General features: G+C 41.9%; 1 protein-coding gene across 10 annotated transcripts in view; it reads left to right on the top strand.

The window, feature by feature from the left end:
* Positions 1 to 17477, top strand: part of plekhg5b (pleckstrin homology domain containing, family G (with RhoGef domain) member 5b) — a 107858-nt gene extending 90381 nt beyond the window's left edge. For 7 of the 10 annotated variants that reach the window (XM_017694267.2, XM_017694266.2, XM_037541124.1 and 4 more), the window contains 15 exons: positions 1791 to 1859; positions 2439 to 2615; positions 3894 to 4064; positions 5925 to 6020; positions 6271 to 6471; positions 8208 to 8318; positions 9310 to 9459; positions 9561 to 9698; positions 10009 to 10128; positions 10446 to 10578; positions 11714 to 11829; positions 11980 to 12173; positions 12615 to 13218; positions 14183 to 14559; positions 14930 to 17477. In XM_017694267.2, the coding sequence (XP_017549756.1) occupies positions 1791 to 1859; positions 2439 to 2615; positions 3894 to 4064; positions 5925 to 6020; positions 6271 to 6471; positions 8208 to 8318; positions 9310 to 9459; positions 9561 to 9698; positions 10009 to 10128; positions 10446 to 10578; positions 11714 to 11829; positions 11980 to 12173; positions 12615 to 13218; positions 14183 to 14559; positions 14930 to 14939 (2667 nt within the window). In that variant the 3' untranslated portion in view covers positions 14940 to 17477. Of the gene's footprint in view, positions 1 to 1790; positions 1860 to 2438; positions 2616 to 3893; positions 4065 to 5924; positions 6021 to 6270; positions 6472 to 8207; positions 8319 to 9309; positions 9460 to 9560; positions 9699 to 10008; positions 10129 to 10445; positions 10579 to 11713; positions 11830 to 11979; positions 12174 to 12614; positions 13219 to 14182; positions 14564 to 14929 lie in introns of those variants that run through there. The other 3 variants (XM_037541125.1, XM_037541126.1, XM_037541127.1) reach the window with 3 other exon arrangements.
* Positions 17478 to 22246: the final 4769 nt, after the last annotated feature.

A 22246-nucleotide genomic window follows, 5' to 3' on the forward strand; every position in this document is an offset into this window, starting at 1 on the left:
TGGAAAGATCCAGTTTGCCTCATCTTGGCTGGGAAGTGAGCCTCCATCCTCTGCTGTTGTGTCACAATACGCACATATTAGTTGCCGTGTGAGAGAGAGCGTGTGAAAGCAAGAAGGCTGAGAGAGAGCAACAGCTGGCTCTGGTATGGGCCAGGCTCTGCGAAGCCAGTTGAAGGATTACAATGGTCTTCCTCGCTTTTGAAATGCCACTTGCTTCCATGGTGAGTATAGCTAATTTTCTTGGTTACTGGGTCTACTAGTAGTCATTCAGTTCCTCTGGAGTTTGTACTTGTTCAAACATTGGACTTGTACAGTGCTGATTACAGCCATATCCTGTGACAGTAGCCCACTGTTATGATATGACAGATAACTTCCTTTCATCTTTGGTTGCTGACGTCTGGCTTGCCTGCGAACAGTTTTCAGATGGTTCTGATTTTTATGAAGCTGGATGATTGTATTCTTTCATTTGACAAATTCCTTCTCATCTAAATGAATAGACTGGTAAATAGTGCACTTAATAGTTTTGTGGCTATATTAGGTGCAGTATCTGTTGACTGTGCACTGTGATGGTGTATTATGTCTTTAAGCAAGCAGCATAGTGCCTTGGGCAGATGAAGTAAGCCAGATATGGCAAAGTCCTGAAGTACCCCTCCCCTGCATATTTTAGTTTTTCCCTATTCTAAAACCTACTACTCCAGGACCACAGTTTGGAACATCTGGAGTATTGATGCTTGACTGCTCATCAGTGGTCCTTCCTCTCCGTCCTCCTTGGGAGTCGGCAATCTTCCTGCCATCTGTATCCTCGTCCTCTCACCCCAGGTTCCCGCAGAAATCCCCTCATCAAAGCCACAGCACTGCCGCCTCTGACGCCCCAGTTCTGCAAGTCTAAATTTAGCATGGAGTTTTTGCAGGGCGCTTGTGTATTGCTCTTGCTTCCACCAAAGTTCTCACTGGCTGAGATGGTTGACAAGAATCACAGTTTCAAATGAGTCTGTCTTTTTGAGACAAAGAATTAACCAAGTATAGATTTCAGCATGCCTGGACTTGTAATGACTAGTGTGGTCTGTGGAAAGACCTTCACTGAGAATTCTTATTGAAAATTAAGGAAACATTTCTTCACTCTACAACTTAAGTACAGGTGGTTTGAAACACCACAGCTGCTGAGGCTGTTCTGCTGAGGCCTCTAAACAGGTAGATGCCATATTTATCGTTTAGATCCAATTCATTACTATTATTTTTGCTGCAAGCTGTATGGGAACTGTAGGCAAACAGGTTTGCATTATGTATGTCCCATGATGTAAATCAGGATGTTCAAGTCTGGTTCTTTTCATCTGCAGCCCTGGAGAGTACTCGCCAACTCACCTGGCTCTAATACTCAGGGGCTTTGAGTAACTGGATAAGGTGTGATAGAGTAAGTTCAGAAGTAAACCATTCAGAATGGAAGATCAGCAGGATTAGACTCGGGCTGCCTTGATGTGAATGAGCCTCATTCCATTCTTAAGGTGTTGTTTTGGACCTTGGCTGGTTTCATGTTTTGTACTCTGCCAGAGTCCTCATTGGAATGTTCAAAAGTCATTAGTAGAGGACATCACTCAGGACAGTGGCATTCCACAAACTCTCCAGAGAGGTCAACAGCTCGTCTCGCTGGCCACTTGGGAAATTGGACAATTTGACAATGGCCCCTGCTTCGCTAGATACCACAGTCCCATGTGTTTGTTCAGCTCACTAGAACTAATAAAGTAGGTTAAGACTTGGACGTGTGCATGACGCATGACTGTGCTCTCTGATAGGAAACTACTTCAAAAGACAATGGGCAACTACAGGCAGTTTGTCTCAGGATCCAAATTTCCCTGCTGAAGGTGATGTAATGAGGAAATTACAGTATATACACAGCTTGCGTATTGTGCTGCGTGCCAGGATGATGCTATATTGCTGCTATTATGATATTGTAGCTTGGCTGATGTCAATGTTTACTAGACCCCCTCCCATATACCATATGTTGATCACCATCTGAATTGCCCCTTAAGAGTAGAATATTTCTCTCTTCTGCATATTCCCACTCTATGGCTTAACATGTTCTCTCCTTCCTGTTGCTTTTGTACTATTGTTATTTCTGTTTGCATTTCTTTCTCTTTGTCCTCGATCCCCGTATTTCCTGCAGCACATTTGATATTCTTTTGTCAGTATGTTTTATACTGACAAATGTTTGTCATTGTTTATGTCAATTTCTATGTTGTCATCACTCTCAAAACACTGCAAATTCCCTTCATTTCTTGTTTGTAAACTATCATTATTGCCTCCTTATGGCCCTAAAATTACAGCCTCATAAATCTCTCTCTCTCTCTCTCTCTCTCTCTCTCTCTCTCTCTCTCTCTCTCTCTCTCTCTCTCTCTCTCTCTCTCTCTCTCTCTCTCTCTCTCTCTCTCTCTCTCTAATAGGGTCAGGCGCGTCGGAGAAAGAACATGACGGAGTTCCTAGGCGATGCCAGCATCCCGTCACCCGACTCTCTGGCCCAGCATGGGGCTTCTATACCCGCCATTCCTCCCGGATTCGATAACCGCAAGAACCGCACTGCCAGTCGCTTCAGTGGCTTCTTCTTCCCTGGCTCTGGCAAGGTGAGGATCCACTTTTGTAGTCTAAGGGAATCTGGATGTGGTGCAAAGTGCAAAGGGGTGGGGGGCAAAACTCTTGTTGAATTTCCATCACATGTTAAAAATGTTTGATCTTTGTCCTGTAAAGTTACCATTTTGGAGAATTTTTTTTGGAGGGTCTTTGTTCTGTTTCTCTGTAATGTTAATCCAGGTAGATGTATTCCCAGCCTCTGCATTTTATTAATGTTTGTCTATCAGCATCGGCAGTAGTATCAGTAGTAGTATCAAAAGTATCAGATATCCGCCTCAGCACGCCAATCCCATATTGGTGCATCCCTATTCCTAGCCAGCACTATTTCACAATCCTGTACAATTTTCATGAATCCACACAGCTAGCGGGAAACTCCAAGGACATAAAGAACCACCTTCCTGAAGGCTAAATTTCCCCCGAAAGCCTAGATAAGTAATAATGAACAGAAAGTAAAACAAGAGATGATGTCATGTCAGTATGTGGATTGATAACTTCCAGGAGCGGTGGAGGATGTTTCAGTTTCTCGTAAATCTGCTGGTTGTGTTTTTTTTTTTTTTTTTTTTCTGGCTCCACTCAAGCAGTGCCGTGTGTGTCTCTTTTATCAAAACACTACAGACTTCCCGGCCACTTATGACACTGCTTCCTGCCCTGTTTTCCTCTGAGGGTCATACACAGTCTTAGAGCAGATGTGAGAAGACAGTAGTTCTGAGGCAGTAGCTGTCACTCATCTGTCACTTTGGGCTTATTCCTTGTCACTGTCTTTGCATGTGCCTTTGCTCAAGCCCAGAGAGACCATACAGGGCACTGGCCTCATATCCCAGTGGGACCTGAGACCCCTGCCCCCTCAAAGCAGAGGTTAACCAGGGCCAAATGGACGCCCACCCACCCACCCACCCAACAGACCACATTAGGTCAGCTTATTGGCTTCGTTTCTACATGCTATTGTCCAAGAGTGTTCGTTTAAACGGCTCGTTTTTGTAAGTACCTTAGGCTCTCAGAGCCGAGGCAGTTGCGTAATTAGCCACAAGTCCCCAGAAGAGCACAGTCATGGAGGGTTGGATTTTATCAGTGTGTTAAATGGAAGGGCTGGAGTTGAAGGGATCGTAAAACCGCAGAGGCTTTGTCTTCTTATGAACAGCCAGACAGTCAGCCGCCTTAACACATTAATGAGGTGGACCCTAGTGTTTGAAAAGTTTGATGGATTGCATAGACAGATTTTTTTTGTTTAGCCTATACAGTGTATAACTCCTCTCTGTATGTGTCTCTGGCAGGAGGTGGACCGTGTAGAGCAGCTGAATAATAGGCTGCAGATGTACACCTACCATGGCCTGCCTAAGGTACCTCCCCAGCTCTCCTTCCACCATGACTCCTGGGAGGAGGAGGAAGAGGAACCCAACCTGACATTAGAGGAGAGCTGGCAACAATTACTGGAGAACCCAGAGGTATCTCTCTCCTTTTCTATCTTTTGCACTTTGTTACATACAGTCACAAACATAACCACTGTGCAAATATAATAAAGACGAGGAATGTAAAGCTGCCTGCTCAGTGATTTGGTTCAGGTAAGATTTATTTTGAATTGTTTTGATGCTTTTTTCTTTATAGATCTGAAAATACATCCATGTACACTGCTCAAAAAAATAAAGGGAACACTCAAATAACACATCCTAGATCTGAATGAATGTAATATTCTCATTGAATACTTTGTTCTGTACAAAGTTGAATGTGCTGACAACAACATCACACAAAAATCATCAATGGAAATCAAATTTATTAACCAATGGAGGCCTGGATTTGGAGTCACACACAAAATTAAAGTGGAAAAACACACGACAGACTGATCCAACTTTGATGTAATGTCCTTAAAACAAGTCAAAATGAGGCTCAGTGTTGTGTGTGGCCTCCACGTGCCTGTACGACCTCCCTACAACGCCTGGGCATGCTCCTGATGAGGTGGCGGGTGGTCTCCTGAGGGATCTCCTCCCAGACCTGGACTAAAGCATCCACCAACTCCTGGACAGTCTGTGGTGCAACGTGGCGTTGGTGGATGGAGCGAGACATGATGTCCCAGATGTGCTTAATGGGATTCAGGTCTGGGGAACGGGCGGGCCAGTCCATAGTTTCAATGCCTTCATCTTGCAGGAACTGCTGACACACTCCAGCCACACGAGGTCTAGCATTGTCCTGCATTAAGAGGAACCCAGGGCCAACCGTACCAGCATATGGTCTCACAAGGGATCTGAGGATCTCATCTCGGTACCTAATGGCAGTCAGGCTACCTCTGGCGAGCACATGGAGGGCTGTGCCCACACCATTACTGACCCACTGCCAAACCGGTCATGCTGAAGGATGTTGCAGGCAGCAGTTCGCTCTCCACAGCGTCTCCAGACTCTGTCACGTCTGTCACACGTGCTCAGTGTGAACCTGGTTTCATCTTTGAAGAGCACAGGGCGCCAGTGGCGAATTTGCCAATCCTGGTGTTCTCTGACAAATGGCAAGCGTTCTGCACGTTGGACATCGGGCCCTCATACCATCCTCATGGAGTCAGTTTCTAACCGTTTGTGCAGACACATACACATTTGTGGCCTGCTGAAGGTCATTTTGCAGGGCTCTGGCAGTGCTCCTCCTGTTGCTCCTTGCACAGAGGCAGTGGTAGTGGTCCTGCTGCTGGGCTGTTGCCCTCCTACGGCCTCCTCCACGTCTCCTGGTGTACTGGCCTGTCTCCTGGTAGCGCCTCCAGCCTCTGGACACTACGCTGACAGACACAGCAAACCTTCTTGCCACAGCTCGCATTGATGTGCCATCCTGGATGAGCTATACTACCTGAGCCACTTGTGTGGGTTGTAGAGTCCGTCTCATGCTACCACGAGTGTGAAAGCAGCACCAACATTCAAAAGTGACCAAAACATCAGCCAGAAAGCAGAAAGGTACTGAGAAGTGGTCTGTGGTCCCCACCTGCAGAACCACTCCTTTATTGAGTGTGTCTTGCTAATCGCCAATAATTTCCACCTGTTGTCTATTCCATTTGCACAAGAGCTGTGAAATTGATTGTCAATCAGTGCTGCTTCCTAAGTGGACAGTTTTGATTTCACAGAAGTTTGATTTACTTGGAGTAATATTGTGTTGTTTAAGTCTTCCCTTTATTTTTTTGAGCAGTGTATATACACCTGCAATTACTACATCAACTGTTATGTTAATTGCTTTGGATTAATTTCAGCATTCTATAGTACTGTCTTTTTAATACAACGATACTGGTTTGTGTATCTCTTGTTATTGACTGGGTTTATTGATGTAATGTTTTGCAGACTCTGAGCAGGCGACAGTTCCACCAGCAGGAGGCGATATGGGAACTGCTTCACACCGAAGCAACATATATCAAGAAGCTCAGGGTTATCACTGATGTAGGTCCTTCTTCATCTGTCTTTAGAGATTTCTGTTCCACTCATTTGTCCTTTATCAGCTCTGTTCATGCCCTCTGTAAAGCAATACACCATAATCAGCATCAGTAATGTAATGATGTGGTTGAACGTGTCTGAGATCCATGTGAAATTCCAAGCCAGAGTTTTTTTTCCTTGTGATTTGTATAATGTACTGAAGTGGTCCCCCTAGTGGAGGTCCATGCTGAGACTGTTTTTGTGATCTTTTGTGTAGCTTTTTCTTTGCGGCCTGCTGAACCTACAGGAGTGTGGGTTGCTGGGTGAGGTGGAACCAGCCAAGCTCTTCAGCAACATCCAGGATCTGGTGCTGGTGCACACGGCTTTGTGGGGTCAGGTCATGCTGCCAATGCTGGACCGAGCACGGAGGGATCGGAGCCTGCTGGACCCAACTGACATGCTACTGGGCTTCCAAACAGTGAGTATTAACTGTAACACATACAGCACATGGTATACACTCCATGTCAAAGGTTTGGAGACTTTTTAATGTCTAATTTTCTTTTATTTACTAAGTAAAGATCAGTTATTCTCAGCACAAAAAAGCAAAATGCTGATGAATGCTGACATTATAACAGGGTTAAAATACATAGAGTATGTTGTTATTCCCAATGTAGTGTTTGTATTAGATGCTTCTCTAGCTTCTTCAGTGTATATTCAATTGAATACACTACAAAGACAAGATATTTAATGTTCAAACAGATAAACCTTTATCTGTTTGAACTTTAAATATCTTGTATGTATTAAATATCTTAAACATTTATTTGCAAATATTCACTCATTTTGAATTTGATGCCTGCAACATGTTCCAAAGAAGTTGGGACAGGGGCAACAAAAGACTGGGAAAGTTGAGGAATGCTCAAAAAACACCTGTTTGGAACATTCCACAGGTGAACAGGTTAATTGGAAACAGGTGACTGTCATGATTGGGTATAAAGGGAGCATTCCTGAAAGGCTCAGTAGTTCACAAGCAAGGATGGGGCGAGGTTCACCACTTTGTGAACCACTGCGTGAGCAAATAGTCCAACAGTTTAAGAACAACGTTTCTCAACGTGCAATTGCAAGGAATTTAGGGATTTCATCATCTACAGTCCATAATATCATCAAAAGCTTCAGAGAATCTGGAGAAATCTCTGGAAGTAAGCGGCAAGGCAGAAAACCAACATTGAATGCCCATGACCTTCAATCCCTCAGGCGGCACGGCATTAAAAATCGACATCATTCTGTAACGGATATTATCACATGGGCTCGGGAACACTTCAGAAAACCACTGTCAGTGAACACAGTTCGTCGCTCCATCTACAAGTGCAAGTTAAAACTCTGCCATGCAAAGCGAAAGCAATATATCAACACCGCCGGCTTCTCTGGGCTGAGCTCATCTGGGATGGACTGACGCAAAGTGGAAAAGTGCCCTGTGGTCTGATTGTTTTTGGAAATCATGGACGTCATGTCCTCCGGGCCAAAGAGGAAAAGGACTGTGCGGGTTGTTATCAGTGCAAAGTTCAGAAGCCAGCATCTCTGATAGTGTGGGGGTGTGTTAGTGCCCATGGCATGGGTAACTTGCACATCTGTGAAGGCACCATTAATGCTGAAAGGTACATACAGGTTTTGGAGCAACATCTGCTGCCATCCAAGCAACGTCTTTTTCAGGGACGAAGTTGTACATCAAGCAGGAATGGGAAAGAATTCCACCTACAAAGCTTCAACAATTAGTGTCCTCAGTTCCCAAACGCTTATTGAGAGTTGTTGAAAGGAAAGGTGATGTAACACAGTGGTAAACATGCCCCTGTCCCAACTTCTTTGGAACGTGTTGCAGGCATCAAATTCAAAATGAGTGAATGGTTGCAAAAAACAATTAAATATCTTGTCTTTCTAGTGTATTCAACTGAATATAGGTTGAAAAGGATTTGCAAATCATCGTATTCTGTTTTTATTTATGTTTTACACAACGTCCCAACTTCATTGGAATTGGGGTTGAGGCTCACTTGATTAAAATATTTTAAAAAGCTAGATGTCCTCTAACTTTTTTAAGGGCAGTGTATATTACGCTGTATGTAGTCTACAAGAAAATAGTTTGTTTTTTCCTCTTTGTACTGTTTGACTGCATATACAATAACTCTGGTGCTGTTATTAACTCTAATTGTGTTCTCTGTGCAGTTTGCATCCAGGTTCCAGCCCTACCTACGGTACTGCATGGAGGAGGAGAGCTGCATGGAATACATGCGCACACAGCTGAGAGACAATGAGCTCTTTAAAATCTACATCACGGTGAGTTCTCACACCTCAAAAGGTTTAACCTCCTTCAGCAGCTCCCCTAGTGGCCATTCTGCTGCCGAAACGGGAATCGACTCAGACATTTTAATAAACATAGTCTAATAAAATTAAACAATCAGATTAACCGGGACACTGTTGGCTCTCTGTTTGTGAAATATTGCTCTGTGTTGAGCTGCTAATGAGCAATGAGGGGCGAAAGGGGAGGGCTGAGAATCCCGTGCTGGCTTCACAATAAGACACACAGCCCAGCCGCTGCTTTCTTCATGTAAAACAATAAAAAACACTTTTGTAAATGTTGACTTTCTTGCACACCTATGACAATCAGTTTGTTTCCAGTGAAATATTACATCAATGTTACCGAAGACAAAATAAGTGTCATACAACTGAGGGACCTTTAAAATGGGCAGAAATGTATTTTATGGCTACTGTGAGAAGTGGTTAAGCTCTGCTTGTTCATGCAATTTAAAGTTACAGTGTCAGGGCTTAAAAACAAAAAGCCATATTGTGATCATGTTACTGAATATGACAATTGCAATATGCCTCAGGATATATGAAAAACACAAAGCCTTCATGTCAGCTGATTAAAGGTCTTGACCTAAATTACTATGTTTGTTGGGTCATGTGTCTCTCTTGATTCTTGAATCACTCACAAAAACATTGGAAAGTCCGAGGTTGTGCAGGATATTCACAATACACAGTAGTGTTGCAGCCTTTTGCAATATTAAGGATTGCGAAGCTCAGTATTGCGGTAAAGATTAACAAACAATGTATTGTGCAGTTCTAGTCACAACCAGTTTTTTTAACTCTTTAAACTCTAGGGTATACTACAGTTTCTCACTCTCATAAACTTACATATTACTTTCATTGTACTACATAATTCATGGTATTTACAGATAAGGAAGTTTTAATGATCACCTTCCAAGGGTTTGATTTTATGGCCTGTACAAGCTGTAGATTCAGTTCAGTGTCTCCCTTCTGTTTGCAGTGGGCTGAGGCCAACAAGCAGTGTAACAGGCTGAAGCTGGCTGACATGCTGGTGAAGCCACACCAAAGACTTACCAAATACCCATTGCTGCTCAAAACCATCCTGAAGAAAACGGACGACACTGCAGCCAGAGATGCTCTTCTCAACATGGTACGCATCCAATTAAATACAGTGCATAAATGGATAAGAAATGAATGGAGGCTCTTTTGGCTTTGTGAATAGAGATGATGGAGTGTGCGTTTTCTGCTCAGGTGGCATGTGTGGAAAGCTTCATCAACAGTGTGGACTCTCAGATGCAGCAGAGGCAGGAGCAGCAGAAGCTGGCGGCTATTTCGGCCCGAGTAGAGAGCTACGAAGCTGTGGAAGGAGGCAGTGAGGAGGTGGAGAGGGTAAGCACTCAGTCCTTTTGAGAAATTGTATTTGTCTCTGGTTCCAATAAACACGACTTGAATGGAACGTGATATGGGAATGAGATATTGTTATTCATTTATTCAGCAAAAATCTAATTTACACAAAGGTCTTCATGGTGATTATATATAGATAGCGATATGACATTGTCAGAAACCACAGAAGAAAGTATGCTTGAGAATTTGGGGCTTGTGATGGTTTTAGACAGTGTTAATGTGTTTGGTTTAAGCTTCCACTACCTGTTGCTTGTTAGCTACATTGAAATTGTTCTTCTGTCTCTCTTTTTCTCAGGCACTGAGAGAGTTTAACCACATTGACCTGACAGCTCCTATGATCGACACCTCTCCTGAGGAGACCAGACAGCTCCACCTGGAGGGGGTACTTCGTATGAAAGATGGCAAAGACAGCAGGGTGAGCAAGACTATGTTAGGAGTTGTACGGATCCTTTAAATCAGGAGTGTGAGACTCTAGTCCTGGAGGACCGCAGCTCTGCAGTTTAATTTAGCATCTTGCTGTATTGAACGCACCTGATTCAGCTCATGAGCTAATTAGCAAGGCCTTGAGTTGAATTTAGCATGTTAGAAGGGGGAAAACAAAAACTCTACAGGACTGCAGCATTCAGGGACCTGGGTTTAACACTCCTAAATTACATATCTCTCTAATCCTGATACCTAAAGGTTTGAAAACAATGTACGCTCACATTGATCTTCCTTGTGTGTGCTCTTCAGATGGACGTCTACTGCTTCTTATTCACTGACCTCCTGCTCATCACTAAGCCAGTGAAGCGCTTAGAGAAAGTGAAAGTGATCAGACAGCCCCTGCTCATTCATAATGTTGTGTGCAAGGAGCTCAAAGACCCAGGTTAGTATATATACGTGTATGTACGTATATCGGAAGAAATCAAAATCCAAAGTGAGAACTTTACAGGTGAAGGAAAATCCTACATCACTGTTAATGCAAGCTAATGGAACCAGACATGTAGCCAATTCATTTCGGGTCATTTCTTGCAGTCCATTCATCATTAAATTTACATACAATGTAAAGGATAACATGTATTTTCACATGATGTCAAACTATAAATGGAGTTGTTGGCCCCCTTTTGCCCTGTTCTTCAATGGTCGGCACCCCCACAGGACCACCATAGAGCAGGTTTTCTTTGAGTGGTGATTCTTTCTTAGCGCTGCACTGTCCACTCTATTAGAAACACCTACTTTGTTTGTCCACTTTGCAGATGCAGAGTCAGAGACACCAGTTCATCTGTTGTATAACATGTACGGTTTTTTGTTACTCATCCTCTAGCCCTCAGTGAACACTGCCCACAGGACACTGTTGACAGGATATTTTTGGTTGGTGGGCTATTCTCAGGTCTGCAGTGACACTGGGGTGTTCAAAAACTTCAGCAGCACCGCTGTGTTTGAACCACTTGTACCAATGCAACATACACCAACACGGCACCACCACGTCAGTGTCACTGAGAATAATCAAGCACCCACGTAATACCTGCTCTGTCATGGTCATATGGGGGTCCTGACCATTGAAGTAGAGGATAAAAGGGAACCAACAGAGTATGCACAGTCTGTAATTGTAGAACTACAAAGTGCACCTGCACTATAAGTGAAGCTGATGAAATGGACTAAGAGTTTAGAAACTAGGTGGTTGTGTACTTAGTGAATTGGCTGGTCTGTGTTTGTGTGTGTGTGTGTGTGTGTGTGTGTGTGTGTGTGTGTGTGTGTGTGTGTTTTGCTTTGTAAATACATTGTTCAGTATTTCTGCATGTAGTCCCAATGTCAAAAACCTTCAAGTGAAGTGTAACCAAAAACTCAAACAGCCAGAATTACTTCATTCAAGATGGTTAATCACTTAAATAGATTTGGAATGTGTGCAGATCTTTTACTTGGGGTCAAAATATTAATATTCAGATGGATCAATTCTGCTGATTTAGATGTAAATGTTTTGATTGTGTAATTAATTCCCTATTGTTTGTGTCTCCTCTTAGGCTCTTTTGTCCTCATCTACCTCAATGAGTTCAAAAGTGCTGTGGCTGCCTACTCTTTCCAGGCCAACAGCACCTCCCAGGGGCGAAGCTGGATAGATACAATTTGCAGTGTGCAGGTTTGTGCTTTCAACCACTGAACTCCATAGACCTCCATTATAACAGCTTATGTGTTTTCTTTGCAAATTAAGTGCTATTATTGTTGAGAATTAGATTAGATAAGGAGATAAATTACAGATTTCCTGATTGTGGATGTGTTTGTTTTTCAGAAAAAGCTCCAGCGACTGCGCTCAGAAGAGGCCCGTCGCCGGCAAGCTGGACTGAAACAGAGACTAGAGGAGGAAGAGGAGGATGAAGGAGGAGAGGAGAGCTGTAACTCCACTGCCAACTCCACAGCCAACTCCACTGCTAACTCCACGGCCAGCTCCCCACGCCTCAGGAACAAGGAACCGTATAATGCAGGGTATGCTTGTGTTCATCTGTTTGAAACTTTACAGAGTCAAGGTCTTGCACACAATTTTTTTTCCATTTAATGGATGTTGAAAACGTCTTGTCTTTTTTTTTTTTTTTTTTTTAAATAGCTTAGAGCTAACTTAGAACAACATGCCTGCAAAGTGGCCAACAGTTGTCAAAGTGTTTCGCTGAACTGCAGTGCAATATATCAATTGGTCCTGTTACTAGATCAGCACTTACACGTCATTGCTGTCACAACAAAATTGTGTATTTCCTAAATGGTAAACTTACAGGAGAAGGAAAAAAAACTTCCTAACTTGTATTAGAAGTGAATGTAACTTTTATTATAATGAACTTTTGATACAATGCAAAGGAAGATGTATGTATGATATAAATAATATATAATCTTTGTTGTTATACATGCACTTACATATACTCCATTTTCCCCCAGAAACTCAGACGGCTCAACAGAAACACTGTCCGTGGTGGAAATGGAGGACTCTGAAGCATCCTCACACCCTCCTGCTCTGCAATCTGATCCTGGGGGGGCCACTGATGAAGCCCCATCAACTTTCCCCAGCATTTCTGAACCCCAGCAGGTCCCAGGTGCTGTGGAGGCTGTCACTCTGGAGGGCTCTGAGTCGGACCCACAATGCCGCTCTCTCTCCATGGACAGTGCCTACGGCACGCTCTCACCCGAGTCGCTTCTGGAGCTGCACAGCCGGGCAGCCGCCAGCGAAGGGGAAAGCACAGAGGAGGACATAGAACCTGAGACTGCGGGAGATGAAGGAAAGGCAAATGAGGACGGGGGGACCGCTCAGGCAGCGGATGTGACTGCTCAAGAAGAAGGAGAGGCCGAAGCAGAAGAGGAAGACGATGGGAGTTCCTTTGGCTCTCGGCTTTCAGTGGCCCACCGGCAAAAGCCCAGGCGGCGGCCACCGGTCCATTTCCGTGTTCAGAGCCTGCAGAAGATGGCATTCAAGTGCCGGTCTGAAGACAACCTGTTGCAGCGTGTCCATGACGAGAGCAGGCACAGCATGGCCCAGACTGCAACGGTAAAAATGGTTCAGTAAAAAATCAGATTTACAGTTTTCCACTTGCCCCAGACCAGCAAAGACATGTTGGGTGCATGTACTAAGATAACAGTGCTAACAAACACTAGAAGTCCATAGGCACCTGAATCTTTTCTGTATGATCTGCATTAAGGTTGCACAGACTTATTGATGTGGTTTAGTGCACAGTATGACTTGCTGTGAACTGTCCCCTTCACGTGCATGCACGTCACACAGGCATATGGATGCTAGATTACAGTTTATGGTGAAATTTTGTTACAGTATATCCAAAAACACACACCTGACCTTAATGCAGATCTGGATGGAGTTAGAGCAGATTGAGGCAATTTTTTGGGTGACCATTGACTTCTAGTGTTTCTTAGCAACACCATATTTGTTGCTCTACTTTTAAACTAAATGATCTAAATTTTCGGGAGAAAGTGGAATATTGAGCCACTGATGTAACACCATTAGATAAGCTTGCACATGTTTGCTAATGGATTGATAAGTGCATTGGCTCATAAACAGAAATAACCACGGAAGTCTTTCGGTGGTGTTATTATGCTTATGTTTTGACCCTACCATTTTGTTTCTTCTTTTATGTGGCCCTGAAGTAATTGATAGCTTTTAATGTAAATTGTTATCCATTATTTTGGACCAGAACTATTTACATTTCTTGGTGAGCAATCAGCAGAAATACAATTTCACAATGCGATATCACAATGTTTATGGAACAGTGATCCCACATTACAATAGAACTCCTATTAAAAATTTGTGAACAGATTTTATTCCATTATGCTTAGAAAAAGCATATTGATATGTCAACCTGCACAGCCTGCCCTACTTAATTGATCACACAGATTCCTCACAGCACATGAACAATTAGTTTGAAGGCTCATTTGCCTATTGTAGCCTTTCAAATGCTTAAAGTTGCAATAACAATTAACAAAGAAAATGTTCTATGCAGCCTGAGGTCTCTGACACCCACCGGAGGTCCAAAATGACTGAGGGTCTAGCCTACAGCAGAAGCTTGACTGAACTGACCCCCCCTGACACGTCACCTCACCGGACAGGCAGAGAAAGGGCGGAGAGTGATCGTCTGTCCTACAGCCTGCCTGCCTACATGCTTAAGGACACGTTGAGGCGCGTCAAGTCACAGCAGTCCCAAGACAGTGAGAGCAAGGGCCAGAGCTGCAGTGGCTCAGATGGAGAGTTGGAGCCCCCTAGAGCATCAGAGGAGGAGGCACACAGTGGAAAAAAGTCACAGCAGCACAAGAAGCTCACGCTGGCACAGCTGTACAGAATACGCACCACACTGGTGCTCAACTCTACACTCACTGCCTCGTAAGTAGTCTGTCTGAGTCTCAATTCTAATGAACTGTCACATCATTCTCATTATAAAGGTGCTGTCTGAAAAAATTGGAAAAGCTGAATTTTCCTTGCTTTTTGAAAAAAAGGTTTAGATCTGCTAACTTAAACTATAATCAACTATTATTAAAGTTTAAAAAATACTGTGTTTAATTCATTACAGACATGATGTCACAGCTATGAACACATTTAACATATCACGTCCTCACATTCAGCCTACAGGTATTAGGTGTGAGATGTTGGTGAGGGGGGGGATAGGAAGCGAAGATCTTGGGTCTTTTAAAGACCCAATAACTGACTTTCAGCTAACTGTCTAACTGACTGTCTCTTTCTGGACTTTCTGTAGGGAAGTGTAGACTTGGCCATTCCAGCAGATGCCAGTGTCACTGGGTTCCCATAGTAGGATTGAAATCCTCGCCACCTGTATGTACTCTAAGCAATGAGCATGTCTCTCAGGCCTCTCCTCTCCCTCTCCAGCACGGAGTCATCATCCCTTCTCCGCCGAGCCGCTCTGCACTCTTCCTGTACCAGAGAGGGAAAGGCACATGCTCGAAAACAGTTTGCACTTTGTGCCACAAGTAGCTTTTGAAGTGGGGGAAGCTAAGCTTTAAGGGAATAACAGATCCTGACCAAGAGGGGGAGCTCTAAGGAAAGTGAATGAGGCAGCAGTTTGAGCAGATCTGCCTCAATTGTGCACTTGGAGCTGAGGAAGTATTGGATGGAAATGAACTGAATTGAATTTGGATGAATTAGAAACTCACAGAACATGCAGTTAAACCCGCGGCACCTTGGATTTCCCTGAACGTCCACTTCCTTTGAGGAGAGCGTAAAAAAAAAAAAAAAAAAAAAAATCGGATACACGTTCACTTCAGTATTCCTTTTGTTTGTTACTTTTCATTTAATGTTCTCCTTTGGCATTTCATTACACCCACAGTTTCACACCCTCTAACAGAGTCTCCTCTCAAGCTAGACCTCAGATCACTTTTCTGCGGTTCACGGTATCGTCCCTTCAAATGCCACCCATACGTTGTGGTCATGTGGAGACGGTCTGCATCTGTTTAGGCCTGGAGAGCAGAACTCAGACTCTACAGTTGCACAATTAATGTGATTGTTTGGTAGCACTTTACTTGAACCCAGTTTAACATTCACATAACTGTGTCATAAACATGTGGTGGCAGATGTGATATGCTGTCATAACAGATTTTGTCCAGTAATATAGCCGGGTCTTGTTAACATTACTGTAAATTGAAATGACATACATTGTTAAAAAAATCGCTGGCAAAATACTGTAATATTTAATGGTCAGTGGTCATAAAAAAAGATTACATACACAAAGAAACCAGACAAGTTATTACTGTTGTTATTATTATGGTAAATTACTGTATTTGAGAATATCTAGCTGAAGTAGTGAAACAGTAAAAGGCAGTATTTATAAGAAATGACAACACTGTAATTTTACAGATTGCTACCATCATTAAGAAAACATACTTTTACTGTTAATTAACACACCTGCTGCCAGTCCTTTTTTTCCCCCACTGTGTTTGATGTTGTGATGATCAACTAGAATACATTTAGCAAAAAATCAGCCACTGACATAAACTTTCAGGACATTAACAATTATAACGTCTTTTGTTTTATAATGATGACATGACAATTTACTGAATAATTTACTGAATAAAATCTGTTATGACTACTAATGACAGCGTAAGACATGTTTAAACATGTTTGTCAGTGTTATGTTGGAGGATTCAAAGTAAAGTGTTGTCTGTTGTTAAAGAGGCATAACCAGTAAAGCGGTTCACATGATGACTGTATTACTTTGTACAAAGTGTTTGTATGTTTCTGGTTGTGTGAGTGTAAGTTAACGTCTACGAATATCATGTCTGTGTGATTGAATGGTACATGTTTCTGAGTATGAATGTGCACTATATGTTGACTACAGGCTGAACCAAAATAATGACTCTTTGAATATCTTCCTCGGGTGACACGCTAGATGACTTGAGTAGCTGCTAAATAGAGGCTACGTTTAAAAAAAAAAATAGGACCAGTATTAATTACATTGATGTTTAAAGCAGCAGTGATTACTTAATCTGTGTTTGTGTGTGTGTGGTAGAGCTAATGCAGTCTAGTGCTTGATTGTAAGGACCCCTTTAATAAAACATAAAAAAGCTGGGGTGACATGAAATAACAACCAAATGTAAGTAAAGATTGCTTGGATTGCCATACATGAAGTGGAATGGAACTGCTTTATGAGGACTTAATGTAATTGACTAGCTTTAACTGAAGAACACTGCTGGGTTTTACAGTGAACAGCTTTAGCATTAGTGGGAGGAGTCTTGATTTTCCTATGGAGCTCAAGACAAAACTGTGGACCTACGATCAGCTCAGTACGTGGTTCGGTTTGAGGATTTAAGGAAAATAGCCTGATCTTAGATCAGCACTTATTAGTAACCATGCCTTCAGAGCTCACACTGAACACCTTACAGGATTTGGGTTTAGACTAGGGTTTGCCTGATGTCTGACAATTGAGTTGTGTTACTAATACTGTTTAAAGGCGTTAAAGCAAAATTCTTCCTGATCTACTAAAACCAAATCCTCCTAAATGTACTTTTTGGAAAGTTGCCCAAAATTAATATTGTGCATTACTTGTTTACTTCTATTTTTTGTGTTTGTCATATTTATTAAGCTTGCTTTGTTTTATATATGAAATATGGTTTGTAAATGTATTGTTTATTTCATGACTGTAATATTTTTGTTGTTTTGTAGTCTTAATTTGTTAATTTGTTGTCATTCGTCTGTCAAATTTGCTAGAAGGTAAAAAAAAAATGCTAAGAACCAAAATAACTTTGATTCGTTCTTTAAGTGTCTTACACAATAAAAGACATCTTACAATACGTTCAGCAGTCTGTTTAATGTCTGTGCACTTCAGTACAATGTAAGGACTTCATAACCCACTCTGAAAAGTGGATTTATAATACACATTTGTAGTTTACATTAATGTTACAGTGAAAAGATTCATGACAGACATAAGACCGAAGCTAGACTTTGCCACTGTAAGACTTACTATGCACACACCTTTGGGTCCTTTGTGACCTCGCTGACTATTATACGTCTTGCTCTTGGAGTGATGTCTATTGGTCGAGCACTCCTGGGGAGGGAAACAATGGTCTTGAATTTCCTTGATTTGTACACAATCTGTCTGACTGTGGATTGGTGGAGTCCAAACTCTTTAGAGATCCAGCCTGATGAGCATCAACAACTCTTTTTCTGAGGTCCTCAGAAATCTCCTTTGTTCGGCCCATGATACACTTTCATAAACATGTGTTATGAAGAGCAGACTTTAATATATCCCTGTTCTTTAAATAAAACAGGGTGTCCACTCACACCTGATTGTAATCCCATTGATCGAAAACACCTGACTCCAATGTCACCTTCAAATTAACTGCTAATCCTACAGGTTCACAAACTTTTGCCACTCACAAATATGCAATATTGGATCATTTTCCTTCGCCTTATCTACTTTTAGGACTTGTGTGAAAATCTGATGATGTCTTAGGTCATTTTTATGCAGAAATATAGAAAATTCTAAAGGTTTCACGAACTTTCAAGCACCACTGTATATGTATGTGTGTGTGTGTGTGTGTGTGTGTATATGTATATGAATATGAGTGAGTTAATAGAACAAGTATTGCTCTGCTATCCTGTTTTTAACTACTAGAGGGCATCTTGAAATTGTGGTGGACACAGTCTTGCAAATAGCATATGCTGACATGCAGTGTTTGCCCTATTAGGGTATATTGACTGTATACCTGACAGACCTTCAAGTTCTGCAGACAGAAGGGAATTAAAGGTGTAGAGCAGTGGGCTCACCAATCATCAAGTCTTATGGCCAATTTCAGCTTTTTACAGCCAAATTGAAATAACATGAATTAAATAATGTGCTCCATCAAAAGTAATGGGCAACTGGCTCAATACCATGAGTCACCTACCTGCCTTATGTCACAGTATTGCAACACAAGTGTCAGATTCTCAGAGCTTTATGAATATTACTATCAACAGCTGTCATAACAGCCTTTCACCTTCTGAACCTGGGACCGCTCTGTGACCACCTTCCACATGACTCATTCTCAGTAGATGACAGTAGGGACAGTAGCTGAAGTTCTAAAAATGTGGAGATTTTCTCATTTTTACTTGTGGTGGCCCCCTAGAGGCCCAGGCCCCTGAGTGCGCATCTATAAAACCCACAGGATGATCCAGGCCTGACTCTTATACACATTAATTTAAAGTGCTATATCCTCGACTTACTACTACTAGACAGTTAAATGACTTGGATAACTGGAAACATAAAGGTAAAATGAGAGTACTGTTACTACACAGAGGAGCTAATAATATTAGCCATGAGAAGCAGATCGATTTATTCGTTCACCCACTCCAGGTAAGAGTGCTGATTAATGGTGTAAGCTACACATGGGACAGGTAATCGCTATACAAAGCCTATGTAAACACACCAAAGTGTTTGCACACCTATTGACCTGTAATAACACCAATAATACTGGGTTATTTAGCTTGAGGGAAAGTCAAACACTGGACAGTTGGTGGAGTGTGTAAAATAACGTTTGCTGTGTAATATCAACAGTGCCTCACTTCTAAACACCCTGAAGGGGGAACCTACAATAAATGTCCTTATTTGGTTGCTTTTCAGCTCCCACAGTTCCACGGTTTACTACTGACCTGGTCACTTATCAACAGGTCAAGAAAAAGTCATAGAGGTTCTGTAATACCTTTATGGGTTGAGTCTAATTCAAAGCATATACTATAGTAGAACAGACAAATAAATTACAGCCTTTTCACTTTGCAGTGTCTTGTGTATTTCATCAGTATTCATTTATACCCTAAATAATTAGTCTGCTTGGTCAGTTTAATAAGTACACCGTACCTGGCTGTGGGCCATTTCAGCAGAAACGCCAACCATATACAGTACAGTACACAAACGTTTGAACACCTACATTTTGCTGATTTTCTAAGTGAAAAAAGTTAACACATCCTCTAATATATCCTCCTACAGAGAACAGCAAATAAAGAGTAATTGTGCATTAAATATGCAGAAGTGTGTTCTCTGTACAGCAGCTGTCACCAACCCTGGTCCTGGAGTTCTACCTTCTTACAGAATCTAGTTCCAAGCATGATCTGCCACATCTGCTCAGCTAATTAACTTGATTGGCTGGATCAGATGTAGTAATACAGTGTTACACAACCCTGGTCCTGAAGGCCCAATGCCTTGCAGTGGGCCTCCAGGACCAGGGTTGTGTAACACTGCACTAATATAACATAAAGTGGTGGAGTGGGGGAGTGGGGGGAAAGGGGCGGAGGGGCGGGAGTATGTTAGATCCAAGTTGGAACTAAACTATACAGGACAGCAGATCTCCAGGAGGAGACCACTACTGCCACAGATGTCATAACTTACAGTATGTTCACTTGGAAAATCAATAAAGCGAGTGTAAATAACAAGGTATAAGATAACTTCACAAGGTAAACCGGAAACTCAGTGTATGACAGCAGGAGGCAGAGCACACTATATATAAACCATAAATGAAATACAGCCTCAAGTACTCAGTGTACCAGTCTTTACTTCTCAGTGTCCCGTGTGTATTTCACTATGCACATAGACACAGAGTACAGAACACTGGTTGAGTATTTCATATGCAGCCTGTGCTTTTCCATTGCAGAGTGAATCTATCAGGTAACACTGAAAAGATGATGCACTGAATTTACTTGATTTTTCTTTGCACGGAAGAGTTTTAACTTGCATTTGTGGATGCAGCTACAAACTGTGTTCACAGACAGTGTTTTTCAGAAGTGCTCCTGAGCTCATGCAGCGATTTCCACTAGAGAATTGCATCTGTTCATAAAGCAGTGCTGCCTGAGGGCCTGAAGATTATGGCCAGCCAATACTCTCCTGTGTCCCTTGCATAAAGTGAGTTCTCTAGATTCTCTGAATGATATTTTTCTATGGTATTATGTAATAGAGATGATGAAATCTCCAAGTTCTTTGTCATTTTTTGTTGAGAAATGTTTTTGAATTGTTGCACTATTTGCAAGCAAATTTGCCAGTCTTTCACAGAATGGTAAACCCCTCCCCATCCTAACTTTTGAGAGACTCAGCTTCTCTCAATCATGTTACTGACCTGTTGCCAATTAATCTAATAAGTTGTGAGATTTTCCTCCAGGTGTTTTTTTTTTTTTTTTAAAGCATTACACAACTTTACCGGTCTTTTGTTGCTCCTGCCTCAACTTTTTTGGAACATGTTGTTGGCATCAAATTCGAAATGTTGGAATATTCGGTATATATGAAAAAAAAATAAATAAAATTTCTTAGTTTCAACATTTTATATGTTGTCTTTGTATTTGACTTGAGTATTTTCAATTAAATATAGGATTTAAATGATTTGAACATCATTGCATTCTGTTTATTAATTATATTTTGCACAGTGTCACAACTTTTTTGGAAACAGGGTTGTACAGGAAACTATACTGTTTTAAATACTGCACTGCACTTAAACCATTTAAACTGCACGAATGATGTTGTCTTTGTGATGACACACGCAGTTGTACAGGGTTCAAGTACTGACAATATCCACGCAAGGCTTGAAAGCAACATGATGTCGTTTATCACAATAACAATAAATTTTACCTACACACTTTCAGTAAATCAAGTAAATTCAATGCGTCACTTTTTCCACTGTATTGAAGAGGATATATCATTGATTTTGGACTAGAGGGTTCTATACTTTATTCTACCTGCATGGTTCAAACTAATTAACCTCTCCTCATTTTCATCTTTGTGAGAATCTCCTTTGCCTGCTTGCCCAACGGTGCTTGGCAGCCTGCACTGTGAGCAGGTCAAGGTGTATTTACAGGTGATTATATCAGCTAATCGGTGGATTACAGCATGTTGACTCCACACAAGACCTTAATCCTCATGGAAAAGGCAGCATTCCGGCCCGCAGGATTTTTCCCCTTTAATCCCATCTCCACTCCCCTGCTCCCACATCTGGCCCCGAGGGACTTACTGATGTAATCCCCCATTTTTGAAACAATTTTATTATGCTTTAGCGCTGATACGCTAGACTTTAATTATTAAAATGCAGCTTTCTTCTCCGACCCTAAAGTAATTACACAGCCTGAGTCGATTAGCCGCTCTCGTGCGGCCGTGTGTATATGTGTGTGTGAGTGTTTGCATGGGGGAAATTGTTCAGACATGCAGTGGAGATTCAGACATGAACTGCTGTCTCATTTACAAAATGTACTTTTAAAGTACAGTGGCACCTATTAATTATGTAATTTTAAGTGAAAGGCAATTTAATTAATAGTTCTAATCTACATAAGTTCAAGCTGTTAGATGAAGAGTCCCATAGCAAACAGTCATTATCATCACATCAGAGGTTACTTAATCATTACATCTCTTAGTAAATGCTTTCAAAGATGCTTTACTCATCTAAAAGCAGTTGAATCTACTAGATAACAATCTGAACGTTCCTTATATGGAATCTTTCTTTTAAGATTATATTTCTTAGACTCTCTAAGTAGCGTGTTTCAGAATGTCACCATATATCCATTAAAATGTGAATACAGCCAGAGAACCGAGTGACTAAGAGCAGATAAG

The sequence above is a fragment of the Pygocentrus nattereri genome, chromosome 9 (genome assembly GCF_015220715.1).
Source record: "Pygocentrus nattereri isolate fPygNat1 chromosome 9, fPygNat1.pri, whole genome shotgun sequence".
Classification (NCBI taxonomy): Eukaryota; Metazoa; Chordata; class Actinopteri; order Characiformes; family Serrasalmidae; genus Pygocentrus; species Pygocentrus nattereri.